General features: G+C 43.6%; 1 protein-coding gene across 1 annotated transcript in view; it reads left to right on the top strand.

Moving 5' to 3' along the window:
* LOC147664193 (uncharacterized) overlaps positions 1–16952 on the top strand; it is an 81719-nt gene extending 64767 nt beyond the window's left edge. Inside the window, exon 5 of the mRNA XM_086949942.1 lies at positions 13946–16952. Within this exon, the coding sequence (XP_086806068.1) occupies positions 15148–15966 (819 nt within the window). The 5' untranslated portion in view covers positions 13946–15147 and the 3' untranslated portion in view covers positions 15967–16952. The remainder of the gene's footprint in view (positions 1–13945) is intronic.
* The last annotated feature ends 643 nt before the right edge of the window (positions 16953–17595 follow it).

Here is a 17595-nt window from a genome sequence, read left to right as displayed (position 1 = left end):
TAGACCATACAGCAGGTAGATGGTAGTATCCCTTATTTCCACATATAAAATAGTTATTATGTGAAGATGTGAAGCTACTATTAACATTACCAGCAATGTTCAGAACTAAAGTACATTCACTTTTCCCCACTGGAATTTTCCCAACACTACTCACACATAAATCTGCTCGGGCTCCAGTTACAGCTATAACAAATGGTCCATTACCCTTAGCAGTTCGAGTATTTAGGTAAACATAATGTGTTGAAGCATTTCCTCGTCGGTACTCCTCCAGCTCCCATTTAATCCCTTTAGCTTAAGGATCACCTTATTCATCAGGAGAACACCCTTTATTAAGATAATAGTTTAATCTCCCTACACCCATATCATCAGTAATATTAGTCACTTCAGAAGCCAATAAAAGTGCAAACCAGGCTTGACAAGAACCGTTATGAGAAAATGGAAGAGGAATAAAAGGTGGTCCTCCCTTTTTCTGATGAGCTGGCATCATTCCATACACCAAGCAGTTAGTAATGTTCGTAGCAGTGTGCGTGTGGTGCAACATCTGGATGAACGTGTTGTTCAGATAAGACTGTCTATGCTTCTGCTCATTATAAAGGAGAGTGAAATAGTGGTGTTCAATGGGTGCTGGAGTAGTGGCAGTCAGCATTCGTCGAGCAGGAACCACTTCCTCTACAACCCAAGTTATCACTGCCATAGTGATCACAGTGACAATGAACCCAACAATACACATAATCCTCTTGTTGCAAATCCTCACAGCGGTTGATGTCTTCTCCATAGGCACATTCATCTTGTTGTTGAAATAACAAAGCAGTTGGAGCTCTAATGTCCTGGGCAGCAGTTGCTTTCTTCACTGAGAGTTGAGATGGGTGTCACTACGCAAAAGATACCCCCCCTCTTCAGCTCAGTATCTCACTAATCCAGGATGGTTGCTCAACCAGTCGTTTTCAACAATGAAGTTTCTTTCCGGGGCCGCAGTTGATATTGAGATGCACCAGGAATCGTATGGTCCGGGAAGACTTCCTCAGGGTCTTCAGGTGATATGGCTTGGCCTCTCTCTGTGTCCAGGATATCTTGATGGTCGATTAGGGCAGCAGGTTCCACCAGGGTAGACGGCACCTTCTTGCAGTGGGTAGAATGCACCCAGTTCCTCCTGTTGGTCACTCGGACTGCAGTTCTCGTCGGCAGGAGGACTTGCTCTGGGCCGCGCCACCTAGGTTCCAAACTGCTCTATCTCTGGAAGGACCGGATTATGAAATGATTGCCGGGCCGTAGTTTGTGGCCTTCACCTTTCGACTTGTCAGCAGGACGAGCTTCTCAAACCTGTTGATGAATAGAAATCAAACTGTCAGTCAACTGTGACAGGTAGTCACTCATCAAGACACAAGGTACATCATGTATGGGGCATGGCTTAGGAATCCCCCAAATATTCATAGGCCTTCCAAATACCACCTCCATATTGTGTAAAACCAGATCGTGAATGTGGCACTGATCTAATGGACAACAATGTCAAGGGTATTGCGTCAGTCCATTTCAAGGGTGTGGAAGCCTGGATCTTAGCTAGCTTAAGCTTGGGAGTAGCTTTGTACCGTTCCACTAGCCCTGCTGATTGTGGGTGGAAGGCAGTATGAAACTTCTGCTTAATCCCTAATCCTTTCAGGACATACTTAACAACTTGCCCAATAAAATGGGGTCCGTTGTCACACCACAAAACTTTGCAAACACCAAATCTGGGAAAGTATTCCTTTAGAAGTACCTTTGCTGTAGTAAGAGCTGTATTATCTTTCATAGGGTACTTCTCTATCCACTTACTGAACGCACACATCACTACTAAAACATATTTTAGAATGTTGCAACGTTCAAGCTGGATGTATTCCTTTTCAAAACTTCAAGAGGTGCAGTTGGTGTGGCAAACCCTCCTGTAGGAGGTTGTGTCCCTTTTCCAGGATTGTACTGGAGACAAATCAAGCAGGACTACACTATCTTTTTAGCTGTGCCGGCAATTTCTGGATGCTCCCAAACTTGTGTAAGCAACTTTGCTATCGAGGAGGCTCCAACATGTGCCGGCCCATGTGCCATATGAATCATAGGCTGTGGGCAGTTTCCACTTGGTCATGTCTTTATTTCTCCGACAGCCCTCATCATCCAATGTTCCCTCCTTAGACCATTGCTCAAGTTCTTCTGCAGAAGCAGATCCCTGAATGTCTAGCACCTTCTGCCTGGCATCATGCCAACGTTCAGCCTGTGACCTCACTACGTACATAGATGTGGTGCTTCGCTGCATTTCAGTCTCACGGGCTGTGTGATCTGCGAAGGCATTACCTTGTCTGATTTTATCAGTCACTTTCTTGTGTGCGCTACACTTAACAATCTCTATTTTCTTTATGTATGTCAAGGCAGTCAGAAGATTGTGAACCAATTCTCCATGCATTATTTGCATCCCATGGGATGTAAGAAAGCCTCTTTCCTTCCAGAGCAACCCAAAATCGTGAGCCACTCTAAAAGCATAGCGGCTATCCGTATAGATGTTCACAGACAAGTCAGTACTAAGTTCACACACTCTTGTCAATGCTATTAGCTCAGCTGCCTGAGCTGACTTCTTTTGGATACGAGCTATCGTATCCTTCTAACTACCGTCAGAAGTGTTGTGATTGCATATGCAGCTGATGTTGTGCCATCTGGTAATTTCAGGAAAAATGGGAAAGGCTTGGGTCCTGTCCCTGACCGGCCTGGACCACTCTTATAGAATAAACAAAAAAAGGAGCCGGACAGTTAACGTTTTGCGAAACAGATGAACATCTAGTATAATCAATTGCTAGGCTGGACAACCATTTGTGTTGAGTCGCTTAATATTTTATAAGAGATTATGAACCAAGTTTTTCAGCATCAAAATATACACCACGATATTTACAAAGGTTCACAAATACATTGAATAAACCAAAAACAATACATTCAATCAAATGATACACACATAAACAATTGTGATGAAAATCAATATAGACAACTATACAATGCCTCAACAAATTATGTCATTGAGGCACCAATCCTGGATGCAATCTGAACAAGTGGACTGGCAAGATGAAGAACTAGCCTACTTGTTTCACCCACCACAGAATACACAGTGAATTTGTCACATGGTGCAGAAAATAGGAAAACACACAAACTATACAACAGTGTAGAGATGTGTAAATTCTATTCCTATTACGCCCTAGTAGTTTGGTATCTTGGTGGAACTGGACGCCGACGCGTTTCGAACCCAACAACGATTAACGGGTTCTCCTCAGGACATGGACTGGGGGGTCGTTGTCACTGTGAATTAATTAAAAAATGGTATCAATGGTGAGCTAGCTGACAACTACTCCTCACTGAAACTCAAACACTTAAAAAAACGTACAAGTACCTTATGCTTGGGGTGTCAGGATACTCCCTGTGAATGAGATAGTGTAAAAAACCTAAGTTACAAACGGTATTTGAGGGTCCCTTTGAGCCACCCTGCTGGATTAATGGATAGCACATACCTCGATGTGGTAGACACTGGGAAGTGGTTGGGGTGCCGGCGCACCTTAAGTAGATGGTATACGATTTTGGAACGCCTAAAAGAAGCAAAAGCACTTCTTAATACAGCCCTGGGTGTTTAAGCGTTATATGAAGGTGTAATAACATTTAGAATCCTACCTTCATATGTAGGCATATGTGTTTTTGTTGTGCGCGTACGCTGGAGGCAGCCGCCGCGAAAGTTGAACAACTGCAGAGACAGAGAATGGGCGTTTTAGAAAGAGTATAGTATTGTGCTCGCTCGTCAAAAACAACATTTGTTTTGAGAGACTTACTTCTGAGACAATGGAGTGAAGCGCTGCAACCGGCACCCAAGCGATACTGAACGACAAGTCGAAGCTTGGGGGGGGCGTGTCTGATTGTATTTACCACGGGCCGAGTCCTCGGTGCATCTTGGGAGATGTAGTTTAAGATTGCGTGATTGCGCAATGTCCATTGCTGAAATGCAACAGGAGGCTCAAAAAACAGGGTTCACGGTTGGAGACCTGTTCCCTTGTAATGTCAAAAGGACACATACGTTAAAGAGATGTCAGTAATTGAATGCATTGCGGACACAAGAGCAGCAGCAAGCGGAGACAGACAATCGCCGCGGACAAGATATCTACAGGTCACTAAATTCGTTTAGATCATTGAGTCCAGACATGGCAGTATTAAATCTTAAAATGAGGTAGGCCTCTTTCTGTGCTAGGCGTGCGTCGGGGTCCCCGCCCGCCCCTGGAATGTTCTTGATACTTGCTAGGATAGTCCATTTAAGATCATTGGCAGAGTGTTCCTTTTTCAAAAAATGGGACACCAGAGGTGCTGTCAAGACTTTGTTATTGATCCTGTATCTGTGCTGGATAATGCGATGACCCACTTCTTGAGTTGTTTTGCTTATGTAGACTTTTCCGCATGGGCATGTGATGGCATAAACTGCGTATTTAGTCTTACAATTTGTGAAGTCGTCATGTCGCCAATGTTTTTTGCCATCTGCGAAGAGGGTTCCTTCCGTTGTCAGATTGCACACGGAACATGTGCCGCACTTATGGTGACCCTTCACTGGGCCCATGTTGAAAAGGGTTCCCTGTACTTCCCTTTTAGTGGTACCTTGAGTGGATGAAATCTGCTGTCCAATGCTCCGTTTTTTTTTGAGTGCGAACAACGGTTTGCCAATGTCGGGTAGAATTTCTTCCACCAGGTGCCAGTTACTCCGGATGATTTTCTGTACCGGGGTGGTGTGGGGTCCGAAGGTGGATACACAGACCATCCGTTCCACTTGTGATTTTTCTCGATTTTGCAATAGATGTTCCCGAGGTGTCCATCTTGCCCTCTTCATCGACTGTTTCAAGGGTTTGGCCGGATAGCCTCGCGCCTTCAGTTTGTTGGACAGTGCTTCTCCGTGGGTGATGAAGTCTTCTGTTCTGGAGCAGTTCCGTCTCACCCTAAGGTATTGACCATAGGGGAGATTGTTCTTTAAGCTTTTGGGGTGGAAACTTGCGTAATGTAGGGAATTGTTCTTGTCAGTTTTTTTCTGGAAGAGTGTAGACTTCAGGCCTTCTGGTGTCGATTTGATCTCCACATCTAAGAATGGCATGGTTCTGCAGTCATATGCCAGACTGAATTTAATATCTGGACTGCGGTTGCTCAACCACTCATGGAAATCTTCAAGAGACTGTGGTGTACCATTCCAGATACACCACACGTCATCTATGTACCTGAGCCACTGCCCTATGTGGGCTCTGTGCGGGTTGTTATTATACACAAATTTCTCTTCATATTGGGCCATATAAAGTATAGCCATCTCCAGGGCGAAGGGACACCCCATCGCTGACCCCTTTATTTGCAAGAACATTTCATCCTCGAATACAAAGAAGTTCTTCTTGAGGGCGAGAGATGCAAAGTTCACGATCAGCTCAGTCGGCACTCTGTGGGGGCGAGGTCTGGAGTCGAGATACATTTCGATGACATCTACTCCATCTTGCTGCGGAATTTGAGTATAAAGGGACGACACGTCCATTGTCACTAGAAGCTGGGTACTTGGATCAAATTCTACTCCCTCTACCTTGGTTAAGAAATCCATGGTGTCCCGGAGAAAGGAAGGGACTTTGATGGTGAACTCTTTCAAGAAAACGTCCACAAACTTCGAGATTGGCTCGAGCACTGAATCACATCCCGACACTATCGGGCGACCCGGTGGTACATTAGGATCTTCTTCCATCTTGAGGCCATCTTGAGTAGGGCTGACATTGGTGGAGCGCTCTAGTCGCTCTATTTAAGGAGGGCTTGCAGGGAAAACAGGAGATTACCTCCCACAGACTCCAGAGGCTGCATCACGAGCAGTCATTCATTTTAGAGCTTTAAAAATTGCTTTTAGATCGTTTTTGCATCCCTTGTGTCCGACCCCCCCGAGCTGGAATTTGCACAAATACAGGGGCTAAATTAAAAAAACATTGCAGACTTGCACTTTAATACTCTTTCCCCGCTCCCCAGGTGGTGCTTGGCCGATTGCAGGGCAAAGCTCACCGGTCCCGGATGGTAGCAGTTTGGCGGCCATCTTGAGTAGGGCTGACATTGGTGGAGCGCTCTAGTCGCTCTATTTAAACGTTCAACCATGTCTCCGCGCAGCGGACGCGTGCAGCGGACGCGCCGGACCTACGCCGGAGTCACGCCTGAGTCCAGCCCGTCTGCGCCCGTCCGCGCCTCGGACGGGCCGTCGGGCTGGACCGCAGCAGGTGAGGACAGGATAGAAAATTATAGCAGAGAGGCACTACTCGCCCTACGGCCAGCTTACAATGGTTGTCACAGGTTAGACCCCGCCTCAGGGACTGGCCCAGAGTCCTGCCTATACTGTGGCCATACTTTCCTTTGGTCACAGATTATTCCCAGACCTGCATTAAATGATACTTTTAAAGGAGGTCTTCTTAATGCTAGGTCTCTACCTAGACACGCCCAGCATGTTTTCGATCTATTGGCTGAGGACAACTTGGACTGTTTATTTATTACGGAGACCTGGCTAAATCCGTGCTGTGTCCCAGATATGGTACATTCCTTGCCACCAGGTTTTAGCATGCAAACGAGAGACAGAGGAGGAGATAAACGAGGAGGAGGAATAGCTATAATTCACAAGGAGGCATATATATGTTCGGTGATTGAACTCCCTGAATTAAAGGAAGCGGAGGGGATGGGTTTTTGCATTAAAATCAGCGAGACCATGACATTTGCGGGGGCCCTCATTTACCGCCCACCAGGTACATGTAAAGACTTCCTGGAAAATATAGGAGAGGCACTGAGTCCTCTGGTGCTCAGATACTCCAATTTTACATTATTGGGAGATGTGAATATACACTTGGAGTCTACCACCGATACCGCAGCTGTCTCTTTTAAAGAATTAATGGAAGTCCTCGGACTAGAGATTGGGACAGTTCAAGCTACCCATGACGCAGGTCATGCCCTTGACTGCATAGCCACCAATCTGCAATCGCTTAAGACAAACTGCCCAATACCTCAAACATGGACAGACCATGCTCTAGTACCATTCATGTTCCCTATTCAGAGCCCTAAGGAATGTAATAATAAGGTTAAGTACGACCAGGCTGACCTACAAGAATGGAGGGCCTTAATGGCAAATCCAAATCTGATTGAGATGGCTAGGGATTGTAAGCCTACCGGGTCAGGCTCAGGATTCTCAGACCCCAGCACTTTCAGAGAATGGATGGTTGAATTAAAAAATATGACAGGGCGGCCTAACAGGACTCGAAAACAGAATACTAAGAAAAAATCAGCTCCATGGTACAATCAAGAATTAAAAATAGCACAGGGGCAGCTCCTTAGACCAGAACGCAGATGGAGAAAAAACTATAGCACGGAAGAGCGGGGAAAATATAAAAGGGCTATAAGCACCTACCATGCGCGAATTAAATCTACAAAAAGGAAATTTTACGAATCTGTCATAGTCGCCGCAAAAAACAAACAAAAATGTATTTTTAACATTGTAAATGATTTTAATAAACCTACATTTTTAACACAGGAAATTCCACCCTCAAAAGACCTCTGCGAAAATATAGCTGATTATTTTGAGGACAAAGTACAGGGTCTAACCAAAGATTTTGAAATTCCCTCTCTGGAACCCAGTAGAGAAGGTGGAAGTGCTGATGAAATTATGAACCAGTTAGCAACCTTCCACCCAATTAGCCTGGAAGAAACAAGGCAGTCAATTTTAACCACAAAATCTGGGTCCCCATTTGACCCCTGTCCCATAAGACTCCTGCATCTCATGGTAGATGAAGTAAACCCTATGATTAACGAAATTGTAAATCATTCACTTTCCACGGCCAATGTGCCACTGGAATGGAAACTTGCGGCAGTGAAACCCTTACAGAAAAAACCCCTTCCTAACCCTGCGACTCTTTCAATCTGCGACCTATCTCACTTCTCCCAGCACTATGTAAGATCGCTGAATCACTGGTTAACAAACAGCTGACCATGTTCTTAGAAGTCAACGAGATATGGCATCCCAATCAGGCGGGGTTTAGAGCCCAGCATTCAACAGAATCGGCTCTACTGTACACGACAGATACCATTCGTACTGCCCTAGACCAAGGAAAGAAGGCCGCCCTGATTTTATTAGACCTGTCGGCGGCCTTCGACACGGTCTCCCATGCCATCCTATTAGATCCGCTAAAAACATCGGGCGTGAAGGGGACGGTTCTAGAGTGGTTGGAAAACTACCTAAGGGACAGGAGACAGGTGGTAACCCTGGGGGAATTTACCTCCACGGAAAAACATCAGAAGATGGGAGTACCCCAGGGGTCCAGCCTTAGCCCGACATTATTCAATGTCTATACTGCGCCTCTGATTAAACTAATATCATCCTTTGGCATAGAGGTAGTAGCATATGCCGATGATACGCAGTTAATACTGGTTACGGATAGGGACAACCAGTCATGGGAAGAAACATTCAAGGAATGTTTAACTGCCACCTTCGATTGGATGCGGAACAATCACCTAAAATGTAATACAGGAAAAACAGAGATCATTCCGCTAGGCCCAAATAATGACTTTATTCCCAGGCAATGGTGGCCAGAAAGGGCAGAAATACCGCCTCATACAACCATAGTTGCTAGGAACCTGGGGGTCACGTTTGATTACAATCTTGCCTTCAAGCAGCAGGCAATAAAAGTGGCAGGAATGTGCTTTGGCTTAATCAAAAGCCTGAGGAAATTCTTTGATATACTCCCTTTGGAGGCGAGGAAAACTGTTGCAGTAGCGTTGGTAATGTCGCGCTTAGATTATTGCAACAGTTTGTATGCTGGCACAAATAAAGAAGTAACTTACAGGCTTCAGCTAGTGCAAAGCGCTGCTGCCAGATTGGTGCTAAAATGGCCAAAAAGATCGTCAGCCTCAGGGGCATTAAAAACTCTTCATTGGCTTCCTATTGTAAAAAGGATCCTGTTCAAGGTTTTGATTATAACATTTCGAGCAATGCACAAAACAGGACCACTATATCTACAGAAAAAATTCAAGAGATACTGCCCAACCAGAAGCCTACGATCATCAAATTCCAATACTCTGGTGGTTCCTAGGTTTCGTTTAAAAACCCGTGGAGGAAAGTCCCTGGCAGTATTGGGTGCAAAGGCTTGGAATACTCTGCCTCCTGCCCTGAGAACTCTAGATAAAGAAACAGAGTTCCGTAAAGAACTAAAAACTTGGATATTTAAACTGCAAGATAGCATGGCCAGAACTCTAGTTTGATGCTTGCCTTTGTATTTGGTCCAACTCTGAGTCACTTTGTCATCTGGTAATTTGCCGGAGGTAGCGCCTAGATGCTCCATTGGAGCGATTGCTGTGCGATATAAATAAAATTTTACATTACATTACATTACATTACATCTTTGTGTACTTTGGGGAGGAAGTACAAATGAGGAGTGCGAGGAAAGCGCTTGACGAGGAATTATGCTTCTTTAGGGCCAATGATCCCATTTTCTCTAGCGTCTTTCACCATCCGGGAAATTTCATGGGTGATCTCATCTGTGGGGTCTTGTGTAATAGGACGATACCAGTTGGTGTTGTACACATGTTTCCTTCCTTCGGCTTTGTAGAGATCTTTGGACCACAGGACCACTGCCCCTCCTTTGTCCGCCGGTCTGATGACAAAGTGCTGCTGCACTCTTTACAGCTACTTTTATAGCTACATAGGCCACCCGCAAACTCTGTAGAGCCTCTGACTACCGGTGCCTATATGACCACATAAAAACCCTTTCCCACATATTTGGGAAGGCTTCCTTCCTCGTACTCTGGATGGCACAGACTACAGTTTATAAAGACCCTGTGCGCTGTATTTAGATGCCCTCTGCCTCCAGGCACTGGCATAAACAGGGCATTTCAAACACTGCTGAAGAAGGGAACACAACCACACACACAACCACACACACAACCACAACCACACATACAACCACAGACAACCACACACACAACCACACACACAACCACGCCCACACACAAAACCACACACAACCACACATACAACCACACACACACACAACCACACACACACAACCACACACACAACACCTAACCACACATACACACAACCACACACCAAACCACACAACCAAACACACAACCACACACACAACCATGCACACACACACACACCAACACACACTCCCACACACACAATGACACACACACAAAACCACACATACAACCACACACACAACCACACATACAACCACACACAACCACACACACAACCACACACACACAACCACACACAACCCCACACACACACAACCACACACACACAACCACACACACACACCACACACACAACCACAAACACATACACAACCACACACACACAAGCAACCACACACACAACCACAACCCCACACAACCACACCCACAACCACACACAACCAAACACACAACCACACACACAACCCCACACACACACTACCCCACACACACACAACCACACACACTCAACCACACACTCAACCACACACACACACACACACAACCACACACACAACCACATGCACACATACAACCACACACACAACCACACACACATACACAACCACACACACAACCACACACAACCACACACACAACCACACACACACAATCACACCGTCAGTGCACACTTTCACCAGACACAGACACCAGCAGTCGTCAGTGCATGCTTTCAATGGGCACAAACACCACCAGCTGTTAGTGCACGCGGTCACCGGGCACAAACACCACCATCCGTCAGTGCACGTTTTCACCAGGCACACACACCCCACCAGCCATCACCACCAGCCATCAGTGCACGCTTTTTTACCAGGCACACGTCACCAGCCGTCAGTGCACGCTTTCACCAGAGACACACACCACCAGCCGTCAGTGCATGCTTCCACCAGGCACACACACCACCAGCCGGCAGTGCACACTTCCACCAGGCACACACACCACCAGCCATCAGTGCACAATTTCTACAGGCACACACACCACCAGCCGCCAGTGCACACATCAATTGTTAACGCATCCACAAATAACTATTGTAGCAATCGCAATATGGCACACTTTACTTTTAAACATAATCATGTATTGGCCTACAATTTATAGACTTTTGTTGTAATTCATGTTGCAATATTTAGCAATGCCAATAGCTCAAACTTAATTGATGCGAGACCTATTGCATTGCAAATGCTTGTTTGTTGTTGGGGGGGAGAGGGGCTACCGTCTCCATTTTGTCATTCATAGTTCTGTTGTAGTGTTCCATGAGTTTGTGAACATCGGAATTGCTTTCCTGGGGTTGAAATTTTCTTTTGCATAGATCATACAGGTCATCTCTATTCTTATTTTTAGTATCCCTGACCCACCGTCTAAGTCTAACCTCTTATCTCGTTGCCTTTGCTTCAGGAGCTGAGATGTGGAATGAGATGCTGTGATGATCTGACCAATCACATGCCCTTATGGACTCTATGCATAGTGCTTCTGCCATGGCGATATGGGTTAATGATGTCCCTTTGCCGTGTGTTCGACCTGTGCATGTTTTTTTACAGAGTTTTATATATCACAACTTGAGCCGGATAAGGTATCAGAGCGCTTTACATAGCACCAGTTGCATTACATGAGGACACATTTTTTTATTTTTCATTTTTATTAGGCACAGAGAGATTAAGTGATCTGCCCAGAATCACAGTATGTTCAGCTTCCGTGCCGAGACTCGAACCCAGTTCCCCAGATTCAAGGTCGACCGCCGTAGCCGTTAGGCCAACTCCTCTCCCCTAATTGCACCAGATTATGGTCTTTGAAGAAAGATTTAGTGCAGTCACATGTGGGTCCTCAATTTAATTGCAATTTAGGTTGAAGTCACCCAGAAAGATTATGTTCGGGTGCCTTAAGGTCTGTATTGTGATTGTTAATTGCTCATGAGGGTCTGGTTGTCTCCAGGAGGGTGGTAGATAATATGTCATTTGGTCACGGAATAAATACCCCTAACCCATGAGGACTTCAACTCCCATATATTCACAGAAGGATATCTTCTCCATTTGGAATCGTTTGATTTGTAAAGTTGATCAGTGAATGCTCGTAACCCGCACGATGATGTTGTAGTTACGTGGAACTAAGTTTTCTAATAGTGTTGTGGAAGAGTTATTTAGTCAGGTCACTGGTAGGATGGTTGTGTCTAGCAGGAATGTGGAATTCCTATAGGCCGACGCCCAGGATATATTGTTTGAGGCCAAGGGCAACACGTTTTCATTTGTATTTTGTCGTTGGGACAAGTAGGCCCAACCCCCCGCAGCACAAACCCTTTGGCTGCCAGTTTACAGTACCACATTATGGAACAGGAAGGGGCACTGTCTGCAGTTAAGGTAATATTTTTGTCTATATTTTAATGCTGTTCAAGCTTGTATTTATGGTTCATTAATTGAAAGAATTTATTATTAGGGTGAGAGTAAATGTTGTAAGCTCCGACTGCACTACTGACCGTGGTTCCACTATAGAAACATGTACACACGTTTTCAAAGTTTAGCAATTTGAGGCTATGTATAATGCTCCCAGAATGCTCTCCTATTTGATGCAAATATTTGCAGAAAATCGAAAGCAAGATTGATGAGTCTTTGTTTTCCAAATAAAATGTTCATAAATAAATTAAAGCAAAAAAAAATAAAAAATCTGCTAAATTACTGTAACATTTCAGATACCATTTCTTCGCAGCTGCAGCATCATTTAGTAACATGTGTTGATGCACGCTTGTATTTCCCAAAACTATTCATTATGGAAAATCAGTGTAACCAGTTTCAGGAAGATTATGGGGAACAAAAATAAACAAGCATCGGCAAAGCCAGTAGGTCTGAAATTGGTGGTTCAGCTTTTTAGTTTTATCAATGTGCGAATTGTTTTAGCGTGAGAACTGCCGGGCCCTCACCATTATAACAAACCTTGGCAAAATTAACAATTGTTTTTGGTCTCAAATAGCATATTCTGCCACAGTAGTTACTGGCATTGAGAAAAACTACTGCGTGCCGATATGCTCCTTGTGAAAGAGCAGAATGCTGTCACTCACAGTGAAGCCAGCCGATACAGAGAGACAGAAATAACATTTTAATAAATGTCATGGTCAACGTCAGACCAAATTAGGGAACCAATTATTAAAGAAAATCTAAAAAGTGCACCCATGGTATATGTCCTTGCATTAATTGCAGCTATACCGCTTTCGTGAATTTCCAAGAATTTACAAAAGTAGGACAAAAAATAGTACTCCAAGAAAATATTTTGGAACTTTATTTTTTCCATGTAAGATTGGCAAAGGTCATCATGTCCACCTCTAACATCTGGTTTGTTGTCCTGTTGAGGCGTATAGTTGTGTTTGGCAAAGGCATAGAGATCCGTCTAGGTGTGCTTGATACTGTGTGTTTTTGGTTGTTGGAGATTTATGCGGTCTCCTAATTTCCTGAGCCGTAGTTATTTCAACTGCCAGATTAAGGTTAGCCATGATATTCCATAATTCTTGTCTAGTGTCGACTCAAAGTTGTTAACACCTGCTTGCCCGGGAGAAGTAGCATTGTTTGTGGTGCTGGGAAGGGGAGACTCTAATGAGGGTATGCTTGTTCTTTGAGATATTGCTTGCCTGGATGGGGACTTGTGCGAAGAGGTATACCGCACAGTGAGTGGGAGGAAGTTTTGATCAGACACTTGAATAGCTTACTGGTGTTCACAAAACTGTACATCAGAATTTCCATCTGTAGACCTCCTCAACCTAGTGTTCCATTGTTCTCAAGCTTTCTATCTCGAAAATGCCTAGAGCCCTCTCATCCCTCTCTCAAAATGAAACAGACTCTGGATGTCTGTATTAGCTAATAAATGTTATTCCTTTGTTCCAGTTTGCATTTGTTAACAATCTCTGGTTTTAAATCCACAGGTGATTGAAGAGTGGGCATGGAAGACAACTTGGTAGTCAGTAATAAGCAAATAATTGAAAACTATTAAAGGACCGATGCTAAAGAAGTAAAGTTGCTTCAGAGCTCCAACAAGAGGAAAGTATCCATGAAAAGTTGTGGTGAGAAACTTGGATTAGAGTAAAATAAAGAATGTGAAAGCAGTTTCCCCAAATAGACTTCCTGCTGCTCTAATGGTATATGAAGAATGCCCTGGAGATGCTAACCCAGGGCAGGAAGACCATCTGTCTGAACCAGAGAGGACAAGCATCAGTCTAAAGTTCTATCCAGTCCAAGAGAAGATAATACACACAGGACACGTGGAACTTGAAGAGTTTTTAACAGACCTCAGCCAATGGAACACTTGAGCACCATATCCAGTGAATTGTCTTGATATCAAAAACAAATATCTGTTTGTCACTTATACAGTGTAAACGAAGCTGCTTAAAAGACAAGTAGTCCGCTTAGAACTAAGATACCTGTTAGTTACAAACTAGCGATGTGGGTATATCTGGGACAAAATGAAGGAGAATGAGGAAAAAATTGCACCTCTGTGACCAATGACCACCTTTTGCTTGTAGTCCGAGTCCACATGTCCACTATCATTCTTGCCCATTAGATGTGACCTCGGGTACTTGTTACCGGGCAAGACCTGCAAAATCCCTAACATCCTCATTGTAGTCTTATATACAGACATAGAAGACATCCGTAAGAAAGATGACCAGCAACAATGTGCTGCTACTGATGACAATAGTATTCTGAATGCTCAAGCCAATACATTATGTGAATATGTACCTAGCTTTGAAATACTGAACACCAACCAAAGACCTGATCAGTGTTTCATTAACTCATAAATAAATAAGTATGAGAAAAGGGTTAGGGAATCCACATGGATGTAATGTAGAGGCACTCATTCCATGTGAGGCTTCCCCATAAGTACCAGAGGCTGCTGATATTAAGGTTGTAGGGTGAATTAGGTTGCCTACAGAGGTTATAAACTGTGAACACCACAGAGAAGTGATCTTTGGCTAAATAAATGTCCAACTGTTAAGTTGAACAAGTGCAGCACATTTGAGTGGGTGATGCTAAAGAAATGCTGAATAAGATTTAGTATTGTCTTATTGTGTGTCTGCTAGAAAAATCCCAACTTGGAGATATTAACTTCAGAAAGAAATCTTATCTCATAATGGAATGTATACAAAACAAAACCGAACTTGGAGATATTAGCACCAAAAAGAAGTCTCATACCTGCTCTGAATGTGAGAAGAGCTTTAGTTGTCAATCCAGTCTCAGTCAGCATGAGAAAATTCACACTGGGGAAAAACCTCATCAGTGCTCTGAATGCCAGAAACGCTTCACTCACAAACAAAAGCTGACTCAACATGTGAGAACTCACACTGGGGAAAAACCTCATAAGTGCTCTGAATGCCACAAAGGTTTCAGTTGTAAATTCAGCCGTATTCAACATGAGCGAATACATACTGGAGAAAAACCTTTTCATTGCTCTGAATGTCTGAGAAGCTTCAATTGTAAAACCGTTCTCCGTCAACATGAGAACACTCACACTGGACAGAAACCGTATCCGTGCTCTGAATGCCCAAAAGGTTACCAATGTAAATCAGATCTCACTCGACATGAGAGAACGCATACTGGGGAAAAACCTCATAAGTGCTATGAATGCCAGAAAACCTTCAGTCAGAAAACCATTCTTACCCGGCATGAGTTAACCCATTCTGGGCAGAAATCCCATCAGTGCTCTGAATGCCCAAAAAACTTTAGTCGTAAATACCTTCTCACTCAACATGAGAGAACCCACACCGGAGAAAAACCATATCACTGCTCTGAATGCCCGAAAAGATATTGGCTTAAAAGTGGTCTTAAATTCCATGAGAGAACTCACACTGGGGAGAAACCTTATCAGTGCTCTGAATGCCTAAAAAAGTTCAGTTATCAAACCAGTCTTATTTTACATCAAAGAACTCACTGTGGGGAAAAACCTCATTAGTGCACTGAATGCCAGAAAACCTTTAGTGTGAAATGTAATCTTACTGTTCATGAGAGAACAAACAATGGGGGAAGAACCTTTTCGGTGCTCTGAATTCCAGAGAAGCTTTAGTTATATAATAATTCTCACTCCACATATAAAAGTCCATCCTAGCTAAAATAATGTATGAGTGTTATGAAGGCATGTAAAGATTTGTTGTAAACGTATCTAGGACCCTAATTTAATATTCCTGATGTATGCCCTTATATAGTTATACTAAACCATATCCTTATGTAGGCATAATAATCATACCCATATTAAGACATAGCCAATGTAGTCCAAATACGGCAAGGCTACTTCCACAGACTCCTAGAAAGTACAACACGTTCTTAGAGAAACCAAAACATCCAGCAGCCCGGACTTTCCCCCGCCTCTGCTTCTGTATTGATTTGTCCTAGAACTCCTAGAGTCCTGAAAAAACTACGAGTTCTTAATGACGTCTTATGTCCACCCTTACGCACTGAGAGAGACGCTGTATTTTCTCCTGCTGAGAAATTCAGCTCCAGTGTTTCCCGGCTACCCTTGCGGGTTACTGGGAGATCGAGTCCTGAGAGAGAGATACAAGACCTCCCATATTCTATCACAAGGTACGGAGCTGATTAGACCCTTAGAGAATTCTTGGATAGACTCTTGGCAAAAACTATTTCAACTTAAACTTCTTCTCAGTCACTTCTTCCCTGTACTAGGCTTAGGTTAGGTACACCCAGGTAGGCGTAACTTAGAAGCACCAGTTGAGTACGTTTAGTCATTGTTTTATTATTGTATATATTTTATCCGTTTTAATGCATCTTATGGCTTAGAAACTATATCATGCTTTTACAGTATTATTTCATAATACTCTTTTTACTGTACACACTTTACTTTATGACAAGTATTGTGATTGTAGCAATTCACTTCTCATGTTTGAGAAAGAGGACTGTTCAATAAATAACATCTTTTATTGAAAACGCCCGTCTCTCTGTTTCTCTGCACGTTCTGGTGAAACTAAGCATGCACGAATGACTGAGTAAAATAGCCATCTATTGTTTCCGCGACTCTGGAGATTTTCCTCCTCATTCTTGGAGAAGCAAAGTTGTCATGTTAATGCGGTTGTCAGAAATGAATCCCTTCTTGTCTATTCAGGAAGATTAATCTCTTCCTGTCTATTCGAGAAAGTTTCTAGTGATCTCTGAGCTAGCTGGCATTCATAATTAAGGCTAACATATTCAGTAGAGACCTGGTCGACCTCAGTCCCACGTCTAAACTACCGTTTTTGTTATTCCAATGCGCAGAGCCTATTGGGAATATAGGAACTACACTACAGATTCAGTTGGAAGGTCAAAGTTATAAAGGAAAAGTGTTTATTAGTGTTTTGAACACCAGAAAAGCTTTATTTAGAAAATTAATTTCAATGAACATGAAAGAATGCATCCTGTGCCAAATGCTTACCACTGTTCTGAATCTCAGAGTTGTAAATTGGACGCCCGTCGAAAGGAGAGAACCCCCACTGAGTGAAAAACCTTAAACATATACCCTTTGGCAGAAGCACTTATCACACCCATTGCAGTGGTTGTGAACCATCTATAATAAGGGCAAAACTGGTTAACTTCC

This window comes from Lissotriton vulgaris, unplaced genomic scaffold, assembly GCF_964263255.1.
Source record: "Lissotriton vulgaris unplaced genomic scaffold, aLisVul1.2 SCAFFOLD_1066, whole genome shotgun sequence".
Taxonomy (NCBI): Eukaryota; Metazoa; Chordata; class Amphibia; order Caudata; family Salamandridae; genus Lissotriton; species Lissotriton vulgaris.
The sequence above is the reverse complement of the archived record's forward strand: the minus strand, read 5'-3'. Positions and strand labels throughout refer to the sequence as shown.